At 39.7% G+C, this 26,885-nt stretch overlaps 1 protein-coding gene across 2 annotated transcripts; it reads left to right on the top strand.

Moving 5' to 3' along the window:
* The first annotated feature begins 1,419 nt into the window (after positions 1 to 1,419).
* On the top strand, positions 1,420 to 18,821 carry LOC111218324 (rho GTPase-activating protein 6-like). 2 transcript variants are annotated; one of them, XM_022740576.1, is made up of 13 exons: positions 1,420 to 1,699; positions 11,246 to 11,405; positions 11,766 to 11,834; positions 12,820 to 13,082; positions 13,294 to 13,489; positions 13,674 to 13,729; positions 13,833 to 13,983; positions 14,112 to 14,260; positions 15,892 to 16,068; positions 16,833 to 16,930; positions 17,217 to 17,479; positions 17,665 to 17,751; positions 17,837 to 18,821. In XM_022740576.1, the coding sequence occupies exons 1-13, from the start codon at positions 1,553 to 1,555 to the stop codon at positions 18,400 to 18,402; spliced, it is 2,382 nt and encodes a 793-aa protein (XP_022596297.1). In that variant the 5' UTR covers positions 1,420 to 1,552; the 3' UTR covers positions 18,403 to 18,821. The 2 variants fall into 2 exon arrangements, with proteins under 2 accessions (XP_022596297.1, XP_022596298.1); XM_022740577.1 differs by lacking the exon at positions 1,420 to 1,699 and adding an exon at positions 7,544 to 7,714.
* The last annotated feature ends 8,064 nt before the right edge of the window (positions 18,822 to 26,885 follow it).

Raw genomic sequence — 26,885 nt, 5'->3', positions numbered from 1 at the left:
ATTGTGGTCAAGAGAGGACTGTGAACATGGGCACGGTCTGTCCAGTGTTTCTATCATTATGAGGGTCTCATAGTTCTCCACCCAGGGTCATTTTAACATTTTTGGTTGAAAGTTTGTTCAATTTGTCCCAGTTTTAAAAAAAGTGCCAACTGTCATAAACTACTTACATTTATTCCACTTAAACTTTCACATAATTTTTGAACACAGCTTAGAAATAAAAACGAGATGTGGGGCAGAGGGCAATCTCATAATAACAGAGTAGGAATGGGACAGGATCTGCAAACAGCAATGGCAGATAACAAGCTCTCCCTCCTGGAGAATCTTTAGCTGGAAAAATGTGATTCATTTCTACAGTACCCCAGCTCAAAAGTGTAAATAGTCTGATAGAACGGATTGCTGGAGATCCTGTGGAAGTACTACGGCAGATCATTTCCACATTTTCTGGAGTTGTCCTTCTGTGGTCCCAATTTGGAGAAATATACATGGCATCCTAGAGGTAGTTTTTGGGTTGAAAATTCATTTTGATTTCAAAATATTGTATCTTTGTGATCTGGAGGGTCTTCAAGGTACAAAGAGAGACAGGTATCTGATGAGAGCGTTGTTGGTTGCAGGTAAAAAGGCTTTGACTAGAAAATGGCTTAAGAAGGATACACCAACTGTAAATGAATGGATTGACTTGGTGCATAATATCTATATATAATATAAAATATATAATATTGGTCAGAACAAACAAGGACAATCAATGAAGCAGATATTCTTTTGTATAAAGACATAACTTTTGTTAATTTAAGGATGTAACCTCCCCTGGTTCTGTTCTGTTTTGTTGTGTGTTTTGCCTGTTGGGCTGCCTCGTAAAAGTGTGTGTTTTAAATGTGAAGAAAACCAATAAAAAGTAAATTACAAAAAACTTTAACATCATTTTAATCAACACTGGCCCAGTTACCCTAAAACTGATCATGTCATATAACCAGATTACAAAAAGCAGCAGCATTATACAGTATATACAGTATGATTGGTGTCCTAGACATAATAAGCTTCATTCTCACAATAAAAATCTCACACTAAATCTAAAATCTAGTTTGTAATGTCATGTTTTGAGTATAAAACGAGTATTGATTTGAAGTGGCAAGATTTCAGTTTGAAATAGACTAGTAAGTAGTGCTGTAGGCATACTAGAATATGTTATTTATTGATTTTGTAGTTCATTGTTTGTTTTCGTGTTTGTGGTACATTAACATGCATTTTTTAAAATCTTAATTAAAACCACGAGAGGAGGAAGTACTGAGTCAGAGTAAGTGGGAGGTGGAGGGGGTGACAGGGGACACCAGGCGCGTATTTCATAATACCAGGCATGAGGACGCGCAGGGGACCTGCTGCTGTTGCTGCTGCTGCTGTTGCTGCTGCTGCTGTTGCTGCTGCTGCTGCTGCTGGTGCTGGTGCTGGTGCTGGTGCTGTGAAACGCAGCCGCTCCTTCGTTCCGTTTGGATTTGTGGCAGAGAGATGATTCTTCTTCTACACTTTTTTATCCATTACCTGACCCGCTAAAAGAGACATGTCCGCTCAAGGACTGCTAAGCAGCGTTTTCTCGTGCTCTCTAAGCCCCAAAACTATTTCCAAGCGGAGACTGAGGCAGACCAGGAGCTTGGACCCGGCGTTGATGCGACATTATGGTACCGAAGCTGAGGAGACGTCGTATAAGGTCAGTGACCTGGCGGCTTCATAAGGCAGGTGATGCTACCTGTTTTCACATTTGATAGCCTGTAATGCCAGACAGCACCCACAAACCCTTTTTTTCTCAGCGTAACCGGGCTGGACTGGCGTTGTTGGCGTTGAATGATATTGATGATGATGACTGAGATGACAGCTAAATAGCAATAAGAGTTTTAATGAACCGAGGGATGGCAAGTATCTTAAAACTTGGCACTGTGTTATTTTGAATTGCTGTTATATTTCCTCGCACTTCTTATAGCTCAGGAGCGAACAGGACCTGAGCGCACATCTCGTACAGACTTTCCAAATTCCGGAAGTGTCTGGAATGACCTTAAGGATGATGTAGCCAAGTAGCTACAGGACTGTCGATATTTTCCTTCGATCATTAATGAACACGTTTTGAAACTTGCTTGCTGCACATTTTTTACATTCAATAATTATTTAATTTTCTCAAATTGGAAAAAAAAATCTAAAGGAAACAGGTTTCTCCTACTATTGCAACATCACCAAGTGTATGACTAACAGGACACACACATTAACTTTATGTGTGGACCTTTGATGTACTAAAGTTTTGTTGCTGCGTCACTGGACACAAAAAAGTGATTCAACTCATTCCTTTATAGCTGAAATGATGTCAGCAGAAGCCTTTGCTTGTGCTAACTTGCTGATGACTGTTGACATAGGTTTAACCGGAAAACCTTGTGGTATTTGGTAAGTGTTTCTCACCCAAAAGAAAAAAAGGCTCCTTTTTTGAAATAGTAATACAAGCTTTAAGAGGGGGGGTTCTGGAAAAAAGTGTGTAAGTGGTTTGTGATGGTTGTTAAATAATTTCCCATGTTGTATTAAGATTGAAACTTGACAACAGCACAAACATGGAAAAGTTATCATGTATGTGCATTATGGATCTGTGCATAGTCCTTTACAGGACCATTTCTCCTAAGTAACTGCTTATGAGCCTGAAAACCCAAATTTTCACATATCTCCATTTAAAGTGAGGCTTTAACTTTTATTTTGTCATTTAAAAATGAAAAAATCTCCTTATGGTTGAGATTTATTCCTATATTATCTATGAGTATCCCCAAACATGAATGTATTGCCACACCACTTAAAGCAGTGCAAGCATTATTCTGAGGAAAAGCACTGCTATTCTAGTTATAGTAGCTAAACAAATTGCCTTTGTTATTACTGCATGTTCTGGCCTGTACACATGAAAAACGATTACTGTGTCCATGGTGTTCATCTTCCTGAGAAGGTTCCTCACTATATCATTTAATTAGCAGAAAAGAAGGGGAAAATGTTTTAACACATACTAAATTACAATGGCCATTTGCATGTCTTTTTTTGTTTGAGATAAATCTATTCTAGATTTATAGTGTTTAGCAGTGTCACATGTTCATAATTTGAGCCAATCTCTACTGCTGCACTTAAGATGGTCCCCATGGTAACACTGTTTGTTTAGTATAATGGAAATGTATTACAGATGTGACATTACAATAGGCTTGTAATGAATACCAGGTATCTGGTCTCTCTTTCAGTCATCAACAAGAACCCACATCCTACAGCCAGAGCACTTAGAAATGTAATCACAGTAAATCTGAATGAAGCTGATTAATATAGGAGACAGCTCTGTGTCACAGAGGATATTTAATGTGATTTATCACTTTAGGGAGTGCTTGCGTGCTGCCTGCACTGCTATGCTCAGCACTACAGCCTAGTTTTTGCCAAGCATTGTAAAGCTGAAAAAAATGTAACCACCCACAAGTTGAGCTGAAGTCTTTGGTGGGGGATCTTTCCTGGAGACTCACATGACCATGCTGTCGGCTTACACTGACAGTAAGTAAATGCCTTATTCTATGCAAACCTCACTCCTGCTGCACATACACCCAATAGCAGCCCTAGCTCTACAAGAATCACCTTTCATGAGATGCACAATATGTCATGCAACTCATGCCATCCAGGCCTCTTGAAATGCATACTAGGTGCCAGAGCTAGCCAACGGTGAGTTAATAATGGGTATAATCAGTGAAAATGTAGCATTGCAATGTGTTTAGTCATGCTAAGTGTATGTGTATGATGTATATGATTCCTATAATCAGGAAGTGGTAACTCACTGTAGCATGATACTGGCAAGAAAACACACCCTTTCCCCTTGTTTGAAAAGGAATGTCAGAGTCGTATTTTTGATCTATGTTATAAATGACCTTGTGTTTTCCATAGGCTGAATGTCACTGTGCTCTATTAGAGGTGTACTCACCCAGGGTCCCAGTAGTCTGAGCTGAGATGAAAAGCAGAGACATCTGGTTTACATGAAGAAAGCCTCAACTCTTATTTCTCACAGTACAGCAGCATGACCTGATCCTTGGCTACAGTCCCTCAGGCACATATTTCTTCCCACAGGAGACTGTCCGTTTGTATGGCATGGAGCTAAACCTGCTGGCTTGCAACTGCAGCACCACAGCATCCAGTTTGTGTCTGATTCGAGTAAACAGACACAGTGGGTTAGATATAAACACAGATGTAAAATCATTGTCTCACATGGAATGGTTCAAATCTACCTTTCAAGTACCTTTGTATCATTACATAACTGACATACAGTATATGATCTGCTTAGTGTAAGACCAATGGTATTCCCAGCCTCAATAGCTGGATACTTACACTGACTAACCAAATTCAGTTCTCAGTCTCTGTGAAAATACAGTATGTGTCTCTAGAAAGAAAACTGGTGACATAATGTGGTGTAAAATGAGTTAAACTGAATCTAAATCAGATGATGGAAGAAAGGTATATGAACAGATTGGAGCTTGGTTATTATTTAGATAAAGTGTCTATCTTTACTCTTCCCCAGTTCTCCTCTGTATGTATCACACTCAGAAGTGCAGCAAGATATTTGATCTGCATGGATCTCCTGTGCGCACTGCAAGTCAGTTACTGTTTAATATGACTGGTGGATCATTACGTGCCTAGCATTGGTTAAGGTCATGCCTCATATTAATTTAAGCTGATTTTGCCTTTCATTTCGGGCTGTTATTAAGCTAGCCTCTGGATATGACGGCCTTGGTTAGATATTGGAAAATATTGCCTTTGGTTAAGTTCTGTCTGTAAGAACCCAACTTCTTAACTGTCATTCAGTGCCTTTCTGCAGTCTGCTTTAATAGTGTCCACATGAAATCGTGCCTCTGGGAGACGCTGCCTTTGAAAGGGCTGCAGGCAGTGCGTAATGTAATCTTCATTCATTTGATATAATGCAAAAACACTTTAGAGAAATACTTTAGAGGGTCACTTTAAACAGCCAGATCAGATATGCAACTATAAAATGCTGTATATCTCCAATTGCTCGGGTTTCTCTTAGGAAGCTGGTAAACTGCAGGAACTTATAAAGCCTTTAGAGGGAGTCATTCATCATTCTGATGTAGTGATGTAGTGGCTAAATGAGGACATCTATCACTGAGACAAAGATTAAGCGTTGACTTTAAGTAGTATCCAAACATGTGTGCACAAATCTTGTGTCAAGCAAAATGCTTTAAGTTTTATGTATGTACACATTTCTCCTGTTACTGTTAATTTATTTATAGGACTGCAGTTTTGTTGTTTTACATGTCAACCCCATATTTTAAACTCTATATTATTCTTTTTGTATATTTTTTTTATTTCAGGCTGGAGGAGGCTGAATTTGTAGTCCTGTTGTGGATGGGATGGTTGTGCTTTATTTTTACCTGTATGTCAGCTTTTCTCTGGGCATCAGAATCTTAACCCATGCAGGGGTTTGTTGATTCTTTGTTTATTCTATATCATTTAGGAAATATACCTATACAATAACATTCTAAATGAACATGCTAGTAATCAAAGTGGCCAGCTTTATTCGGAAATAGAACTATCTGTAATATTAAATTTCAAACTGAAAATCCATAATGTGTCATGAAACACAGGGAGAGAAAAGTCTCAGAGCACTGTGTGTTGTAGTGTTTAGATGGAGCGTCTTTTGCATTCCTCTGAGCTCCATGGAGGAGAGATGGCCTGAAGGAGAGAGAGCTTGCAGGAAACTGAAAACTGTGCTCTGTTACAAAGCCGCTTAAATCTCACAAAATGAAAATAACTTTTTTAAATGCAAAAAGGAAATACATTTCAATTAAAATTCAGCTTCTTTACAGAAAATGTAAGATTTGGAGACAAGTCTGTTAGTGCCCCCCTCTTTTACTATCCTATTTTCAGTAATAATAAAGCTGGAAAAGTGAAAAAGCAACAACAGCACTGAAAGCAGAGCTCCAATTACAGTTTGTAAAGACAGAGTCTAATAAGAATATTTTCAGCTTATGTAATTCACCAAAATATCCCTGCGAATGTGCTCTCAAGCACTGATAGCTGATAGTGAAATCTTTCAAAGGAATAATCGACTTCACTGTTGAGCTTTACTGTTTTCAGGCATTACTAAAGATACTGTGCAGCCTAAAGTGTTCTCAAAGTGAATGAGGATTTCTCCACCCAGCATCACGTTCAAAATGGTTAGTTTCTGTCTGACATGCTGCTTCCTGTTTATCATCACCCTGTGTAGCACTAACAACCTCATTCCAGCGGTCCAGGAAGCAAAAGCCACACAAAGCTTCTCCAGGATACCTCAGACATAATCTATAACAGAAACACATGGGAAAGACATGATTTTTTCTCAAATGATTCTCTACAACTGAAGATACAAGATCTTTGATAGAGGTTACTTTCAGCTACTGGTGCTCTAAAGCATCCAATATACATCCTCCTTGCAGAGAAGTGACGGTGGTGTGACTTCTGTTATAGTTCTGGTCTTCCTGTGTAAGCACACCTCAGTCAATCTGCTGCCACATTGACTACCATGGTCAACCTACACACTTAATTTGCCTGATAACACCTCAGGACTGTGTTAAGACTCAGATATGCTCAACATATACAGATACAGATGGAGCCTTTTGTCAGTATTCTTTGTTCATATTTGTCAGTTTTGTGCACATTTTATGAAAACGAATAGAAAGAGTAGTACTGCTGGAAATCAGGGGGGCAGTGTACAACATGTTTTGTTCAAACAAAACATGACCATAGGCAAGATAGGGGTATCACAATATACCGGTATTGACAGTAACCCTGATAATTAAAAAATGAAATATTGATATTGTGTTAATAATATACAGTACTAGTCAAAAGTTTGGACACATCTTCCCATTCACTTGAAATTAGAAAGTGCATCCAAGCTTTTGACTGTTACTGCTCCAGACACCAGGCTAAAAAAGAAGATTAAGCTTTGACCTGATAATCAATAAAATATACATATTTTGGATAGATTCCATAACTATGGTGCTGAATTTAGAGGTCTTTCTTGTTTGTTTGTTTATTTATTGTGCTGACAAAGTTCACGCCTTTGCCCTGTTCTCCATAGCAACGGTGGCCGCTGAGGCTTATGGGTATTGTAGTATTTACAGTGATCATCCGCCCCTCCACCTGACCATTTTTTTTAGGGTTAGGGTTTCATCTTTATTTCTTCTTTTTTTTTTGTAAACTGCGTTGAGCGAAACTTTAGGGAGGATCCTTACAGTTCTACCAGCTTACTGTGCTACATCAGTCGAGAAACTGATTTTTTGCATGAAAAGCCGTACGTGTAGGTGATTACAGGTAAGGACCAGGGGCAGCTCCTCCTCGCCTCCTCAGATGGGTTCCTCTTAATAACTTGTTCCCTGGCACAGAACAGAGGCCCCTCCTGTCAAACCCTCCCTATCAGTGGTACTGTTATTCATGAGGATAGCGTCTCAATGTGATGTAGAGTCAAATCTGTCCCTGAACTTGTTGCATGTTTAGGTGCACGTCGTGAGCCCTGGACTCAGACAGTAGCTGCGAGTATGTGGGCTGCATATATCTGGGGCGTTTCATCTGAGGTCAAATGGCGTCGGTTAATTTGATATTAAGTTGCTGAGTGTTTGGGGTCTAAGAAGTAATGTCTCGTCCGTGGCGATCAGTCTTTCTCCAACGGAGCAACACCCATCTTGTGAGTAGCTGCTGTTTCTGAAAGTTTCCTAGCTTCACAAAAGAGGAGGAAATATTTAGTTATCTTCCACAGAGACGTGACTTAACGTTAACACAGGACAAAGTGATATGTTAGTTTAGCCAAACGTTAAAGAAATATCCCAAAAGGTGTGTAGGAATCAAAAGTTTAAAACCTCTTACATTAGAGTGTTGTGTTACAGTAATTTTTTATTGAGTATTGCAATTTTATTGAAACCCCACCCAGGGCAGCTCCTCAGGCTGGTACTGCATTGCTCTGCCTGCTCTGTATTTATTTATTTTTTTTTATTATTCTGTAATGTTGTAAAAAATATATAATAGTGATTTACTAATTGGAGGAAAGATAACCTTGAAAGCAGAGGAAAAATAGGATGTTAGATGCATGTCCTTGCTTGACAAACAGTCTGGGGTGTACTCTGTAGAGCCCATTTATTTATTTATTTAAACAACAGGATATGAGTAATTGAATGACTTTGTGTTTGTACTGGTAGCTTGTGTTATTTTTGTTTTGTCAGCACTTACTTAAACATACAGGTTTGAAAGCAAATTCATTATTTTTTATAATGAATTGAATTACATTTTCTTTAGAAATCTAAACTAACGAATAATGTGGACGGAGTGTGAGGGCTGTTGTGGAAAACTCTTCCCATAATACCCCATTGAAAGGCTTCCTGAACAGTGAGGAGTATCCATCACCTCACTGGATCTAGTTCAAATGTGGTTGATTAGTGCAATCTGAGCTTTCAATCTCGTTATATTGTATGAACTACCTTGCACATTTCCTCTCATTGTATTCCGGGGAGCGCAAACAAAAGGAGGCTTTGAATTAAAATAAAGCTCTGGTGCACAGCTGAGGAAAGTGCACCATGGTTTGTTTTCACTTAAACAGGAGAGGGTTTACATGAATCATCTAAATATAATGCTGAACATTATAGTAATTATTGTTGTTGATGTATTTTAAGGAATGCTTGCTTTATTGCTGGGTTGTTGTATCAGTATATAAATGAACAAATAACTAAACTGATCATCATTAATACTAATATCAAAATTGGCAAAGTAACTTTTATTCACCAGCATCTAGTTCATATGTCAATAGGCAGCAAAAACAAGTTTAATCTAAGGCATTGTTAGGTTTCTGTCTGTAAAGTCAGATGATTAATGTTGTTCTGGAGAGGCAGTCAGGGCAAATGTATTTCCATTTTAAGATTATAAAGTATTGACTTTGTCACTGACAGCTGTGATCATGAGCTCAGTGAGATAAGAAACAGTAACTTCATCCAGCTTTGACAATAACTGTTTCTGTAACAACTGGGTTCATTAATTTGTGTATTTCTTTCTTCACTTATTCATCTCCTGACAATTATGATAATAAGAAATGGTGGGTAAGTGAGCTGCAATAATTTACCATGTGATAGGATAGTGGACACGATACACTCGGGCCTGTTTCTGGTGATGGAATAGCTAAAGGGGCATTTTGCATTAAAATGCTGTTCACAGTACTTGGAATTCCAAGGAGAAAATAATAAACTTTGGTTTGAGGACATCACTTTGCTGACGGAGAGAAACTGTGGGAACTTAGTTCACCATCATATCAGATAGGAAGAAAGTTTCCACTCCCATATAGTCACACCAGAGGAATGTCTGACCAAAATGAGTAGATAACAGCAAACATTACTCACTCTTTGCATTTAATGTAATTTGCAATGTGAAAAGTGGCAATGGAACCCAGTTTCTTCTTTTGTCTTCCTCGGTGCTTACATATATACTACACTTATGTGAGTTGATCATCTGTTGCCATTCAAAAGTTACATGAGGGGATAACAGAATACAGTTTATTTATGCTCTGTGTGCCCTCCCAGATCTGTGTTGGTTTCTGTCACTGGTTCACTTTATTTATTTGCAGAATTGTGAGCCAATGTCTGAGTAAACCCGTTGAATACTTCATAGTAATTTAGACATCTGACATGCAACAGATCAAACTCAATAAGTAACAGATAACTGACCGGTACCTGGACTACTATTCAAAATGTAACAATTCAGAAAGGCTGCCATTGTGTGTCTAAACCCATTCTGACAACTTGACAATTTGTCAAGCAAAAAATTGTAAAGATTTCCTGCTGGTCTTTGTCTTACGTGACAGTAAATTGAGTATCCTCAGGTGTATCCTCTCGCTTATAATGCACTATGTCTACTGTAAATCACGTCTTTGTGCAGCGACGGCATAACTCTCTTGCTGACAGTACTGATAGTAGACATAATTTGCAGATCCATGGCATATTATTTCCCACCTGTGTATAGGCAAACTGGGAACAGGCTAATGACCACTGCCTTTGTACAGTAAGCAAATAGCCAAAGAAAATACAGACTACTTTCCAAAAGTGTTTTTGGTTTTTGGACCCCACTGTATGTTTGTCATCACATTCTCTGTACATAATTCTACTGTACTATATGTGTACCAGAAAAAAGTGTTCTACTGTAGCACAGTCCTAATTCTGATTTAATGGGAGTGAGCCACTTGAGTATAAGCCTTATCCTGATAATGAGTTACTAAGCCTCTTTGGAACATGGCTCATATGATTGGCCTGACTGTGCTGGATCAAAGCACTGTAATCTCCAGCATGGAGATGCTCAAAGGTTGAGGATTTCAGATCAGATTATTTGTACTGTCATTAGTACAGTGCTAAACCCACAGAACGGCTCATCTGTTTGCTGATGAAGTATTGTTTATGATTTTTTTTTTTTAATTGTGCACCCCAATTATTATATGTCTTTATTTAAACTCGAAAACTCATTTTCAATGATGTCAAGCAGATACAAAATAATAAATGCACGAGTCAAAAAAAGAACATCGATTAAAACAAACATATAGATACAATTACAGTATAATGTAAAAACAATTCATCAATTAAAACAGGTACAAACATGAGTTGAAAGGTTAAAGATTATGAATTCAAAATAACCAAGAGGTACCAACAAATTAAATTTGAAAGTGCTTTGTAGTGAGTTTCAGGTGGATGGTGCAAAGAAGCCAATTATATGCGGCATCAAGCACGTCTACACAATCAGTACTCTTGCTGCTTTCTTTGATAAGACAATCGGTCCAATTCCGCTTTTGGTTTTGAAAAGTTTTTAGAAATACTCCCTTACTGGGACACAGTTCAGACAAGCTCTGCCATGCAGTGTTCCTAATGTCAACACCTCACAGTTCTCGCTTCCACGATCAGAAAAACACATAGACTATGTGTTAGACTACGGAAAACGTACAGTACAAATATTGCATGCTAACATCAGGAAGTTAATAGTATTTGGACATCTCTGAAAACAAACTGTCAGTTTGTCATGGAAAACAGCACATGATTAATGAATTCACTTTCAGCTGACAAGTGAAGCAGAGATATCTGTCAGTTCGTGCATGCTGGGGGTCTGTAGAGAGCATGGCTGGTCTTTAACTTAAAATGTGAAAGCAATGATAGATGTATCTGATGTGTGTGTGTTTGGGTGTGTGTGTCCTCAGGGTGACTTCACCTGGAACAGCGTGTCAGGACGCAGCGTTGGCCTGAAGCCCGTCCCCTTGCAAAGCCTCTCAGAGCTGGAGAGGGTTCGTCTCCAGGATGTGGCCTTCAGGCGACTGCTTCGGGATCATGACCTGGGCTGCCACATCACCATCCCTAAATGTATTAAAGTATACACACAAACACATACACAGTGGGGTCCAAAAGACTCTTTGACCCCACTCTATGTACACCTAAATCCTCTTTTTATCTACCAAGTTGCTATTTTTCTCCCAGGCAAAAGCTTGTCACAGCATGTTTTATAAAACACTTAACAAAAAAACACATTCTGCCTGATTGATTTCATACTCCTGCATTTTTGTCTTGGCTCTTTCTGCACAGTTTGCCTATGTTTGTTAGCTCCTCTGAATTATGTAACAGTTTAGGAAGTGAGCCCGACAAGAGCAGGTGGAACCAGCAAGAAAATGAGCATATGAACTTATTAAGTTTTTATTTAACTGTGACACCTCTGCCTCTTTTCAGGCCACAAGCACAAGAAGTCACTTAGGAAGAAGTTGGACTCATTATCGAAAGAGAAGAGTAAAGATAAAGGTAATGTGGGTCTAAATATACTTTTAATTGGAGCCATCTACAGTATGTTAAATTGGAGGGTAGTATTACTCTAATTTGCCTTTTTCAGTGCCCTATTACAGCATGATATTATAGCAGTAAAGAGGAAATCCCTCTTTACTGCTATAATATCATGCTGTAATAGTGCACACCCTTATAAATTGTCTTTAGATAAGAAAATTCAAACTCAGTCAAATTTCCATACTAGTGAAGATAAACACGGCTCTCTTAGTTCTGTGGAAGAGCCACTGAGTGCTGTCAGACTTTTATTCACCCCTCAGTTTCCAGCGTAGTCAGCCTCTGACACTTGAAAAGATACTCTGTGATCCTTTTGGCCGAAGCTGTATAGACTCACTGAAGCGGACATCCTCAGCTGTTTATACCCACGGAGCACTGAGTGATCAGAATCTCTACAGTGCGGTAAAGAAGTCTCAGAGGGAGCCGTGCTCTTCAGCCACCACACTGCCACGCCCGCTGCAGCAGCCTGGCAGGAAAGTGATGTTCTCTGTCAGACAGGCAGTCGAGGGAAATAACGAAAACAATCTTAAGTGGTGGCTCATTCATTACAGCCTGTCCTCCGGCACGGCCAGCCCCCTCTTTCCTCTTTTTCCGCTTTTGTTTACAAAGGCGTTTCAGAAAGTATGTGCTGCCTGACTCTGAATATAGAGTGTACACTTCAGAACACTGCTCTTGGTATTTCTCTAGTCATATTTATGTTGAACAGCATTTATTTAAAAGTTTAAAATATAAAGAATGAATGAACAGACGATACTACTAGACAATACTAGATCCAAACAGTAAAATATATACAGTATATTCTACACACACACACACACACATATATACATATATAATACAATACAGTATATAATATGCTGACATGGCATCTATAGAGTATAGAGTACCATTTGACTTGGAGCCAACAAGATGAACTTTTTAGTCTGTCTCACCCTTCCCCCTCACACAGAGACTATGCCCCAGGCGTTTGGCATACTGCTGTCGCAGGTCATTTCCAACGACCGCACACACAAGCAGCGGCACGATCCCCCGCGGGAGGAACACAGTGACCCCACTGAACTGATGTTATCCTTCCTTCACCTCACCTCCAGCCTCAAAAGGCCTCACAAAGATCTCTCCAGCAGCACCTCGTCTCTCAGCTCCACGTCTGAGACCCCTAATGAATCGCCTCATCCGAGCACACCGGACACAGCCCCAAGGACTCGCAGGAGGGTAGGCTTGTCTGTCAATAAACCCTGACAGGCTGTTGTAGCGTAACCGAGACTCTGTCTGATTAGACTTGCACGGTAGATTTCTCTGGGAATTCTTAACATTTTTGGATAATCACTCATTGGGTGAATGATGCAGACATTAAATGGCTGCACCCAGTTGTATCACTCACAACAGTCACCGTATGTATGGTTGTCACCCGTCTGTTTGACAGGGTGGAGTGTCTGTGGATTGCATCACTGACCTTGACGATAACCAGTCTCGGCTCTTGGAGGCCCTCCAGCTGTCGTTGCCAGAAGAGGCAGCTGGCAAGAGGAAGAAGCGCCATGACAAAAAGCTCAGCCTTAACCCTATTTACAGACAGGTGCCCAGGGTGGTGGATCTGTGCTGCCAGCACCTGGAAAAATACGGTACTCATCATTAAAGTTCAAAATTAACACTCTAACAATAGTATTAACAGTGCATCATACCGCATATCTTTGTGGAAACTAAGAAGTCAATAACTCACCTTGTAAATCACACAATTTGAATGTCTTTGAGGCTGAATGTTAGCCACAGTATTGGCACTAAGAGAGCATCTTTGTCTTTGCTTAGGCCTACAGACGGTTGGAATTTTCCGTGTTGGGAGTTCCAAGAAGCGAGTGCGCCAGGTAAGATTTCAGCTGGTTAGCTTTAAAACACCCTGCCCTGAATAAATTGTATCAACCATCAGCAACATTTTTGCTGCATTAACTGCCTCAATATTTCATCCAGCTTCGTGAGGAGTTCGACCAGGGATGGGAGGTACACTTGGACGAGGAGCACAGTGTCCATGATGTAGCTGCATTGTTGAAAGAATTCCTCAGAGACATGCCTGATCCACTGCTGACAAGAGAGCTCTACACAGCCTTCATCAACACAATGTGTGAGGAGAAAACACATACTGGATATACACGCACACAAAAACAACTCACTTTACTCGCTTGCTATCTGATTCATTTGAGACTGATGTCAACTGTTTGGATTGTTTGTTTGTTTTTTTTTTCTCTACAGTGCTGGATCATTCAGAGCAAGAGAGCGCCATCCAGCTCCTGATATTTTTGCTTCCTCCCTGTAACAGCGACACACTGCAGCGTCTCCTCTGCTTGTTGTCCACTGTGGCTGCACACGCTGAAGACAGCCTGGATAATGAGGGACAGGAGGTAAAGAAACTGGACATGCCCTGCTCTTATGGCAGTGGAAAGACCAGTGCAAGCAGCAATCTGCTTTTTTTGTGGTCTGAGTTACAGACTCATTTTAGGTTCATTCTAGGATGCACAAGACGAGGTGTCGATATTTTGGTCCTAATTGGGTCTTTGATCTTATAATGGGATGAAACATCTGACGACCGTAGGCAGCCCGGCAGATATTCTGACGCTTGTTGATTCTACTAACAAGCTCAAACAATACATTTAGGAAATGGGCCGCTATCACAGAATAATACTGAAATTTTAGAAGTTTAATGTGATTTTGATGAATTCCTACGGCAAACAAATGGCAGTAAGACAGATGTTTGCTACATCTGCAGCTTCTAATTTGAAATCCTGTGCCCAGCGCAGCACCATTACACACGATGATCCATTGTGGGCATCTTGAATAAACGATGCACAACCAACCATCAACCGGCTTCACGATAAACAAGCAAACATTGTGCTTCTGCGAACATCATACTGTTGAGTCATAATTTGTTATTCCCCCCAGTTTATAAACAGGAAGTGTAAGGAAATTGTCACATTGTGGAGATGCATACTGTGAACACAGTTTATCTCACCAGCAACATATTTGCATCTTTTCACTTTGCAGCCAGCGCATAATTATGTTTTTCTATTCCATAAATCCTGTCTGGACTTTCCTCTTTATTTGGTGAACCATTTTTGTCATGCACCACTTAGTTTGGAATAGCTGGTTTTAAGATTTGAGATAAACAATGTAAGAATATAATGATTAATCACCATAATCCCACAATTCTATATTCCATTTACTAATATTTCTACACATAGCAAGATGCATTTTAGCACATGCATTTAAATTTGAATGCACAGTCCTTATGCACATGACATTGCACTTTGCACTCACCATCACAATTCTGCTGTTAAACTTGAGCCTAAAGTTCCTCTATGTTAATCTTACTTTTTGACTACTAAACGTCACAGTAAGGATTAATAGTTTCCCACACATTTAAAACCACTTTATTCTTTCAGCACACATACTGTAATTTTGAAGGAAAGGTCTTTTTGGTCTCTTTGAACAAAAGAAGGCAGCACCAGCCTCATTGATGGTGGCAAGCCTGTGTTAGCTGCACATTCCCAACATGTCCAGGGTGCCATTGAGAGTCTGCCGCCACCAAAAGACGACTTTAAATACGACAATTACTTTGAGCGTTTAAGAGTTTTCATTCCTGTGTGCAAGCACATAGGCAGATGAAAAGAAAATCTATTATAATTTGGCTTCAGCGTTACTTTTCATGTAAATCATTTCTGTCTCAAAACCATTTCTTGTAATAGTGGGGATCAAATTTGGGTAATTTTGGTTAGTTTGGTTGTCATCTTACTAACAAAGTTGCTGAATAAGATTAGTTTTGTTTTCACCTGGAGACTATTGGTTAAAAAATAAAGAAATTTTAGTAAGAAAATCTCACTTTTTTGTACGAGCTTGCTCAGAGGCTTACAGTACATGACTGTAACTGAAGAACTGTCATCCAGCATATCAAAATATGCAGTCCAAGTGTCTCTGTAGGCACATGTGTATGTTCAGAGTGTCCACACAAATAACTTGTGTCTTCTTTTTTGCTTAGATAACAGGAAACAAGATGACGTCACTCAATTTAGCCACCATCTTTGGACCCAATCTGTTACACAAGCAAAAAAAAGACAAGGAGTTTGCAGTGCAGAGTTTTGCCCGTGCAGAGGAGAGTACAGCCATCATCAGCGTGGTCCAAAGGATGATCAATACATATGATACACAATTCATGGTAAGCCGTGATTACTGAAAACCACAAAGGCATGTAAACAGTTAAAGACAGCCCTGGGTTTAATCAAACAATCTCAAGGTCTTGGTCAAGTCTCTTTTTGGCAAAAAAACCCCAGTTTTTATAAGGATTTTTTTTAGCTTAATGGAGTGGAGCTTCCTAATGAAATGTAAACATTAGCTTTATAGGTTTTGAGAAGGACTGAGCATCTGCAATCACTTATAAGACAAAGCAGTATCGCAGAAAAACAATTTGAAAAAGCAATTTGTTTCCCACTCCTGTGAAATTAAGATTTTTAGTGAATACTCTTTTTATTGCATGGCAAGCCTCACTAGAGAGGTTAACAAGTGTCGTTCCAGCCTCTGTTTTGTTTATAGACAATGATTAGGAGCAAGGACGTCTACATTATCTTTTCTCTTAAGGAAACCAGAAGGCAATAAAAGCCCATCAGACATTTTCTATGCGTCATTAATTCAGTTTTTTTAAACTGCTGTTCATTATTTTCTCCTCATACCATACAAACATCATGCTATCTCTGTTACAGTACATATTGCATTATACATAATACTGTAAATACTGTAATTCACCAAATGTGGTAAACATTTTTGTTTTTTTTAAATAAGCTGCTCTGTTATTTGTTTGTGGCACAGGGACAATAATTCATTAGTATGGAGAAGTAATTAATTGATTAAGCTAGCAAAGAATACAATTTTACAGCTGTCATCCTTTTATTATGAGCTTCAGTGAAATGGTTCTGCTTCTCTCAGGTTCCCGCTGACCTGCAGAATGAGGTGCTAATGAGCTTGCTGGAAACTGATCCTGATGTTGTGGATTACTTACTCCGGAGGAAGGCCTCTCAGTACTCGTGAGTTTCCACCTTTTGTCTCATTGTGTGTGTGTGTGTGTGTGTGCATGCTGTCCTCCTGTAAGCATCTAAATGAAGCATGTGCATTATAACTCCTGATTACCCCCCTTCCCCTGGTAATATATATATATATATATATATATATATATATATTACCATATATATATTTATATCATTTTTTTTGTAAGATAGTGTGCTTTTCTCTGAACATTAGTAGCCATCTGCCTGCAGCTTATATCAGCAAGAGGTTAATGTAATATTTATTGTGTTGTGTGTGTTTGTGCAGAGATCCAGGGCTTCTTAGAGGAGAAGAGTCCTTCTCTCTGACTGAGCGATGCTTGTCCAGTGACTCCATCAAAGCATCTAGTGGAGAGGTGTCTCCCTATGATAACAATTCACCTGTCCTGTCAGATGGACTGCTGTGGAAATACCCCGAGGACACCAGTCCACTCTCAGACAGAGTCTTCAAACTTTCTGGGCAGTACAAAGACAGTGGCCATTCAAAAGACGGATCCGGCAGCACCTCTCCCACACTTTCTACCAGCAAAGGTGAACAGAATTTATTGCAGCATGTAGTATCATAAAGTATGATAGAAATAATTTTTTTTTTTTTTTCATTCATTTTTAAAATGTTGAAATGAATCTGTGTTCATAATGGTCTAAACAACAAAATAAAAAAAAACATTTGATCTGTTAAACTAAAGTAATCCTCTTGACTCTTTTGTTTCTGTTAGCGGCCTCAACAATCTGTGACAATGACCATTTCTGGGACACCTGGCAAGAACTGTTAAACAAAGATTTCACCGGCCATCACATCACTGGTAACAGAATCCTCTTTACGTGTTGTTGCAGATGGTCTTTGAGATGTGTGATGAATGCTGGATGTTAATGAGTGGTTTCTCCCAGGTTCCCTTGGAGACATGTCGGAATGCGAGTCGTATGGATCATCAGAGGGGCTGAGCAGTCACCAAGGTAACCACAAGTTGCCCATCAGACCAACACGAAGCTCATTGGGTGTGCAGGAATGCAGGCCACACCTCCCGGTGACTCGGAGCAGCAGTAGTCCTCAAGACCAGAAAGGACAGAGACAATCAGGATCATCGTTACATCAAGGATTGAGCAGCCAATCAGGAGCCATTAGCTCAGACAACTTGACAGCAAGGACAGCACATTCTGCATATCCCTTATTTAAGGTCAGGACGGATGGTTTGTCTCCCCTTCACTACTCTGGGCCTCTGAGAGAGACCCATATTTCTCAGTCCACACCCTCCCTCTTCATGTATCAGTCTGACCCCCAAACTCCACAACAGTCCCAGCAGAGCTGTTCTCCCCAGACTGTAGATACAGCTGACGCCTCTGGACTTGCACACGAAAAGGGCCCTGGTACACCAGACTGGCAGACAGAGAGGTGGCATATATGGCAGATATTGTCAAAAGAAAATGCAGACGCCCTGCCAGAAACCTTGGTGTGATGCACCCTCTGACTCTGATGAACTAAAGTGAAGATTACGTTTCGAGATATTGGGGGGGGGGGTCCCCTGTCACATCATTAGAGGCTGAAACGCTCCTATTTATCTATAATTGCGGTTAATGTTTCTCTTTCACTGACTGACTGTCAGACTTTGCACCAGCTTTGTCTTAGATGTGTTGTTATTTTGTTATTTTGCAGGAGTGTCTAACTGTACATATTCATTTTGTTGCATATGTAAACATGATATAAAATTATTGCTTTATGTATTTTTGTATGTTTTTTGTAGTTTATTTGAATGTGTTGTAGTCATGAAATACATAGCGATTGTTTGCAACACAACTATCAAAAACTTGTATTAGACTTGAATGTCATCAATGCTTAATTGGAAGCCATGAATGTTTTCTAATGCTGAATGTAAAAATAAAATCCTGTTTGTGTTGTACTGTTGCTTTAAATTTGTAGTTCCTCTATATAGTGAAGTTACGTTAATATTGAGTTTTCAGGGTGTCTGTCTGCCCTGTCCTTGTGAACATGATATCTCTGTAACGCCTTGAGAGAATGTCGACTTAGACTCAGGGATGAATTGATTAGTCAAAATCACTGAACTCACAAAACATTTTTGGGCCTAACTCAAGAATTCATACACTAATTTTAAAATACACTTAATAGCTAGCTTTTATTCAAATTCTTAAACGTCTTCACTTCATATATTATATGAGTCTGAACAGATATGGATGTAAACTGCCTTTTGAAATTTATTCAAGTAAATATCTTTATATATCTAATTGACTGTAATTAATAAAACTTGATTTTATTTATTAATTTAAGTCAATTTAAATGATTCAATAATTAAATTTAGTGTAATTCACAATTCAATTTTTTTTTTTTTTGGAGGGGGGGGGTTCTGCCCGATCGTGCTGAATCTGACGACGCTATAGCATGGCAAAAATATGTATACAGGGGCGTCGTGTAGCGTAGTGGTTTAAGCAGGCGCCCCATGTGTAGAGGCTACAGTCCTCGCTGCAGTCGGCCCCGGTTCGAATCCCGCATCGGACGGCCTTTCACTGCATTCCCCCTCTCTCTGCCTCCCCGTTTCCTGTCACTCTCCACTGTGCTGTCCATTAAAGGCATAAAAGCCCAAAAAAAAAATATACTAAAAATATGTATACAGACCTATCTGAACTGCTGCAAAGAAATAGAAGTAAAGTGTATATGTTAAGTTAATTCTATAATACAAAGAAAAATGAAACCCATGAGCATTAATGGGATCTCTGTGTGTCTCCATTCTCTCCCAGTAGGTAACTAAGGAAGATGGATATTATACTATGCTTTTATTTCCATTTCCTACTGTTACAGCAGCATGCCTTCCCTGTGTTTTTTGTCCTTTCCCTGTCCTGTCTCCCCTATAGCTCCGCCCAGTCCCACACTGATTACTTCATGAGATGCACCTGTCCTGGGAAGGAAGACTTTTCACTGTCACTCCACAGATCATTGGATTTTAGTGTGGTGGGGTTGGCCTCCCAGGTCATCAGGTCAGTGTGTGTTTTGCTGGTTGTCTACATTTACCACAGCAGCTTGCGGATGTGGTTGAAGACCACCTGGTGTCCATTTTGTCTTGTGGTAGTGGCAGTCCACTTTTGTTGGGTCTTTGTGTTGCTGTTGGGGTATGGCAGCAACTTTTGCAGTGGGTCTACATGGTGTGACCCTTTTTGGTTTGTGGCTGTTGCACTCCACTTTTGTGTTGGTCAGCTGTACTGGTTGTTGTGGGTAAATGCAGTTATGTTTGTTATGTGATATTTGTTCACCTCATGGTGGTAGCCATTTTGCATCTAGTGGGAGTTGCACCCACTTCCAGCTGCTTGTGTTGGTTGCTCAGACAGCAAAACCAGCAGTCCTCAATGCCAAAAGCCTCTGCCCTTCTGCTGCTGGGAACAAAGGTTTTTTTTTTTTTTTTTTTTTTTTTTTTTATAAAGCCTTCCTTGGTGCATCTCATGAAGTAATTAGGGTGGGCCTGGGCGGAGCTACAGGGGAGACAGGACAGGGAAAGGACAAAAAACACAGTGAAGGCATGCTACCATAACACCTTCATAGGCTATCAATTTATATCTTTGGGGGCAATTGAACTCCTCTCCCTGGGGAGATTACTCAGGAATGGGCATGGATTTAAAATTAAATGGTCCCTAAATTTTGGTGGGCAGTACCAAAGTACCCCCCCACCCCCACCCCCCCACCCCCGTTCAGAACACAGTGAAACAGTCCCCTGTATTGGCCACAAGGGGGCAGAATAAGACCAGGAAAGTGTTTTTTCCTTGATCATTGGTTTCCTTGCTTCTTCAAACTATAACCAATGAGCATTATGCTCATGACTCATTGCACATTGAACAGCTGTTTCATTCTCAGGCGCATGATAGTTGGTACTGATATGAATTATGACTGTTTTGATCTGTTTTTACAGTATTGATTATTTTGAAGAGTATATTTTGTTCTATCAACCTTAATCTTGCTTTATGCAAATAAAAAAAGGAAAGGTGAGCTTAGACAAAATAGAGTATAATTTAATAATAAATAAGCGTCTAAATTACCAGAACTGCAAGAAGTACTCACAATAAGTATGCAATGATGCAGAAAATGTCTGCTATTGAAATCTGGTACAGAGATATTTTGTTCACTGGAATTGTGTAATTTGATAGACTGCATTATATTTTTGAGTTTTCAAGTATAATAGCTTTTATCAAATGAAAGGACTCACAAGCGAGGAATTACACTCAAGCTTCAATACAGTAGGAGACCTTAGAGTAAGCACTAAGTACTAAATCTCTTCAATAAGAGAAAGCACAAGGAGACTAGGTAAAGAAGTCATCAGTAACTGTAATGTACTCATGTTAGGTTAGGGCGTTAGAGGTGTTAGGAGAGGAGGTGCTCTAGGAAGAGCTGAGTCCTCAAGAGATTCTTGAAGGCAGAGAGAGACGGTCTTGCTCCGATAGCAAAGTCATAAGTAATCTGACTATGTTTTGACAGTAAACCTTCTCGCCCTGATATTAAACTCTTCCCTTGTTAAACAAAGCCAGGGGATTTCCTCAACACTGCAATTTGTGGTTCAACTTTCTGGGCCATATCTGGCTCCACAGCTGTGTGAGCCAAGCTGTATCTGGCCACCACTCAGTCCCATTCTGACAAGACCAAAGAGACAGAACAGGATGTCTGGATGTGTTTTACAGAGAATCCAGACTCACTGCTGTTTGCCTTCACTTTTGTATCTGCACCACAAATGGACCGGTTTGCCTTCACAATATCTCATCCAATGTCCTAAATATTAACAGGCAAAGACTGGGGTGGGGTGGGGTGGGGTGGGGGTGGAGATGCTTTTGTGACCAGCCTCCTGAAAGCAAAGAATCAAGATCAAATATTCAATTTCATATCTTATCTGTGCAGCACTGATGGATGTAAAATGATCCTTTGGCAGAGAGCTGCAACTGTTCCCAACAGGGGGTCCATCCTGTCTGAGTCCACTCACTGGCATTGGGAGCAGCTGCAGGGAGGACAGAGGAAGGTCACAGCTAAGATGAGGCTGAATGTCGAGAAGCAAGAGAGCCTTGGCCCTGGGGTTTCAAGGTCGAGATTGATGTACAAATCTCTGCTGAGCAAAAATAGAGCGCAGTGGAGCTCATTAAGGTGTTAGGTATATAGCACATAACACTTTTAAAGCAAATGCTAAAAAAAGCCTCTTTTAGTATTTGCCATTTTAGATATCAACTCAGGACTACTTCACATGCTACTGTACAAAGACTGATTTTCAATAACTTGCTCACTGACCTTAAGGATTTACTCCCTGACTTTGCTACAGCATCCAAGAGTGGACCTAAATCCCAAATATTCCTCCCAGCTTTTTGTTGTTTTGAAATTTAACCTTGTAAGAAAAAAAAAAATCAGGGATTTTACCTTTTTTTTTTTTTTTAAGGCAAATAAAGTTCTTGCCATCAGTCACTGTTTATGTGCTGCATTTGCATTTTGAAAAGTTGAGACAAGAAGCTATTTGGTGCTGATTTATGATTCCACTCTCCTCCATTGTATCTGAAATGTATTTCTGCAGCCTTTGTTGGGGGCAAACACTATACAGCAATAACAATATATGACAATAATGAATGAACACAATGTCCATCATTTCACTAATGGAAAAATGTGAAATACAATAGTCAGCAGACTATCAATGAGTGCTAGAGTGACACAGGACCCAAATGTCAATAAGAGTGGCTTATGGGAGTCATGGTCATGACTGGGTAATGAAGTTTATTTCAAGAAAAAAAAAAAATGTTCAAGATTAAAGGATTAGCAGTGATTGCATTAAGCCTCTCAGCTTAGTGCAGTTCAACACTTCATGAACAAAATGTGAAGTTTTAGATACCAAGTGTTTCACTGATAAGACAAGTTTAAGCAATTTGGTGCAATTTTCGATTCGCTTTGGATTCTGAGCAACACTTCACTCTTCTTTGTAGGGGAGGGGGGTATTTGAAGTAATGTTTTCTAGTTAGATGTCTTTAGTTTTTAATTTAATTTAATTTCAGCGCCTTCCAAATCAATTTATTTATATCTGTTTATATCTGAGAAACATTTTCTTCTCTCTCCTGTTTTTCTGCGATCTCAGTGGAGCAACACCAGCACTGTGTTTATGCAGCCCACAAAAATCTCATTTCATTCACCTCATCTGCTCCGCCTCATGCTCCAGTTGGGATACATTTGATTAATATTTCTCATTTTGAAACAAGGACCACATTTCAACCAGAAAAACGGTGGAAGACTTGTTAGATTTGTTCATTTTGATGTGTTTAAATGATCAGTGTGTGTGCATGTAGCACAGGCTATGAAATACAGCATGTTAGTAGGGTGTGCATGTCCCCAAGGACCCCATGGCTTTTAGTGCACATATTGCCAGCAATGTTTTTTCCTCTACTCTGCTTGAGTCCACATGATACAACGCAGCTACTCAGCTGGGATGCAGGCTGTGTATTGGGCGGGACAGGGGATCAAGTTGGGTCAACCTCAATATGTCAGCTCTTTGGCAGACTGGGCGGTGAATGATTCACTGTTAAAGTCGTGTTAACAGCATACTCCGGGACAACCAGCAAAAGGCGGTTTGCAACAGGCAGTTTTGCTCAGTCTTCAAACTTGCGCAACAAACTGTGAAAATTGTGTGGCTGAAACAATGACTCAACAATGCAACATCAGGAATTAAAGCATCCAGATGTTTTCCTGTAAAGCTTGTTCTTATCAGTTGTTTTATGGGACAGTCGTGCACACATACTGATTCTATCATGTTTCATATTATATTACTTATTTCTATTTTATTTTTTTTGTTTTTGCTGACAGTCTGTCGTTTAGCCGCCACTTAGCATATCTGCAAAATATGTATGTGGGCGAGAGAGATATAAGATTAAATCTCAACCTGATTTATTATGTCCATTTTGCAACTGATAAGACACAGCACTGTCATGGGAAATGTGCTCCGTATTCAGAGCATATCATGCAAAAAAGGTGGAGGAAACAATCATATAAACAACAATGCCTGTGCAACGCTTTTGTTTATATGTTTTGAAGGAAAATAAAAGTGATCATTACCAGAAAAATATTCAAGTTGTTGTGTTCTGGGAGAGAGACAGTTCTCAGCATGCTGTAAGGCTCGTTGAAATTCCATCTAATCCCCCCATGTACACTGATTGCAAGAGAAACTGCTGCTCAGACACATAGCATTAAATCAAGCTTCAAACATATAATCATGCCTTTTTATGCATCAAAGAAAGTGCCAGCAGTTAATAATTAAGCAGAGGATCGACCTGGGTAATTATCATAGAGCGACTTCAAAAAAATGAAACCGTACCAAGAGTTACAATGCAAACACACAAACACTTGTGTAACATGGCTGCGTGTTTAAATCAACACCTTTAAGATGCCACACTTTTGTCCTACGGAAGACAAGCTAGCAGCAGCGGGAAGTCTCTCTGAAGCTTATCCCCACCGTGTCCTCTAGTTTCCTGCCGGCACATTTTCCCTCTAGCTTGGTTTCCGTCTTTATTCCCTTTGGTATTAATTTTCAGATATGATTTCAGAAATGTGCTAATTTAGCACATTCTAATAATGTGCTGTCTCATACTTGTCAATTAGTCTTTTTTTTTTTTTTTTTTAGTCCTGCTACTTTCTTCACAGCTTCCACACCACAAACACTTACTCTACAGACATGCAGTGCACTGATTTCCAGGCTGCTGAGGAGAAACATGTCATTAATTTTGAAGTGATTTGTTGTGAAAGTGTTTGTAAAGACACTGTAGCAACCATGAGCGACCTAACGATCGCCCAGCAACAACCAATATTGCCCTCAGCAACCACTGAACAAAGCTCCCAACCACTTAGAATGACAATACAAACCACAGAGCACAAATTATTTCAACTTTGTCAGCTGGCATTTGTAAGATTTGAGCCTTTTCTGGTTTTGATATAGAAGTGCACTGGATTCTTAGATGCTTGTAAGGCTGTCTGTATCCTTCCCTCTCCTCTTTTTGTAAGCCTCATAGAGAATACACCGAAAGCACAAAAGATACACAGAATAGTAACAAGTATGGTCAGCTGTAAGAAGCCCAATGAAAATCAGTCAAACAATAGTTGCAGGTGACTAAATGGTACTTTAAGACTTTGAATGGGGGAAAAAAACCCCAAATGTTCATCCCCGTGTAATAAGACCAAGTCCAATTTTGAAATCTTTAGAGGTTAATTCCAGGTTGAAGGCGCACGTAATTTAAAAGCTGTCTTTCCTTGGTCTGAGTGAACCTAGGTTTTATCAAGTGCAAGCTGTTATTGAGTAAACTTTAATGAGCATTGACTTCCCAGTGGAACAGGGTTACAAAGTATGAGGGTAGCTTATTAATATAAAACAGAGGAGCCCAGACCTCAGAACAAAATGGTGAATGCTTTGTCTACAATGGTTTATTGATTAGATTTTTTTTTAATATAAATTTGATTTGGATATCATCATGATTTGCATATCTGGCACCAAAAGCATGACAGTAGTTTTGGTAGAACTGAACACATGCTTGGGATTTGTAAGTGACCTTTCTGAAGCTTTCTTTCCATGTTTTTGTTCCCAGACGGCCAAAGCGCCAACAATCTCCTGTGTAGTCTCATCTGCTGACATCTTCAAAGCAACTCATCTGAAAATCTTCCATTGTTTCATGAATCTCAGCAGTGACAGCCTCAATTTTTGACATTTTGATGTATGAAACAAAATAAAACCAAATCTCATTCACAAATAATAGATGCGCAACCTGTATTCTGTTTATATCAGCCTTCGCCCTGACATGTACAGCTTTACATTTTCCCTTCATCTGGTTGACCAGATGTCTGATGAGGTGGATGTTGGGGGTTGGCTAGGCAGAAAATTTGCTGAAGTCATCAAACTGTGTTCGGCTCAAAGGAATGACAAAGGTGTAATCATCCCACCTTAGCAAGTGTGTGAAAAGTCCCTCTAATCCGCAAACCTTTTTTTTTTTCTTCCCTGGTTTCGTCATACACAGGCAGAGACCTGAAATCTGAGACCTGTTGCAAACTCTTTCTGAACAAAGAAGTAGACAGGCTGCATGTGGACGCCACCTTTTCTCGTCAGTAATTCACTGTCTGAATGCTCAAAAATACAAACCAAACTACTGCTGAATTAGAATGAACTCCAGAATAATGAGCTGAACCTTTCAGTCCGTGCTGATCTGTCCTCACAGACGAGGCGATTGTTTTTACTGGAGCCGGTTACACCTACGGGTGATCTAATATTCCATCAGGCCCTCAAGCCAGATCAGGTCAATTCAACGGATGGACTCTGAACTCAATTTCAAATAGTTGGTTATGAAACTCCGATGACTACTCTTCAATCCCCGAGACACACAAAAAGAAAGACAAAAACAAGTTTTGAACTGCAGGAGAATGATCTCCATCCCAGCAACTTTCTCACCTTTCAGAACTGCCACATTGTCACAGGAAGAGCAAGTAATAACAGAGAGTGTTCGTCAGAAGATGGCAGCAATAAAGGAAGTAGATCAAATTAAGTGGATAAATTTAAACTTAGAGCAAAACTGTGGAGGCTGTTGAGGTGAAAACTAAATATATCAAATTCTTCCAACTCTGCTCTTTAAAAAAACAAAAACAGACTTTGACCAGCTGGAAGTCTCAGCAGAAGCATTATTGATCAGATCGTAGATTCCTGAAGACAAGCGTCTTGTCTGTGTTTGACCCTTAGGTGATGCTGAATGGGAGTGTGGCACCACTACTATCTCTCGGCAGACAGAATAATTCAGAAACACCAGAAGCTTTCTGTGATGCTGTCACCTTGTGAAAGACTTTTCGGCTCTGTTCTCACACTTTCATCATCTTTTTCCTGGATCCTCTTTGTGATAGTGTTACCACAAATAGCATTAATAGGTATGGTCAGGAAAATCACAAAGTATGACT

Source organism: Seriola dumerili, unplaced genomic scaffold, assembly GCF_002260705.1.
Source record: "Seriola dumerili isolate Sdu_G_001 unplaced genomic scaffold, Sdu_1.0 BDQW01000052.1, whole genome shotgun sequence".
NCBI classification, from domain to species: Eukaryota; Metazoa; Chordata; class Actinopteri; order Carangiformes; family Carangidae; genus Seriola; species Seriola dumerili.
Note: the sequence above shows the minus strand (reverse complement) of the source record. Positions and strands in the feature narration are given on the sequence as shown.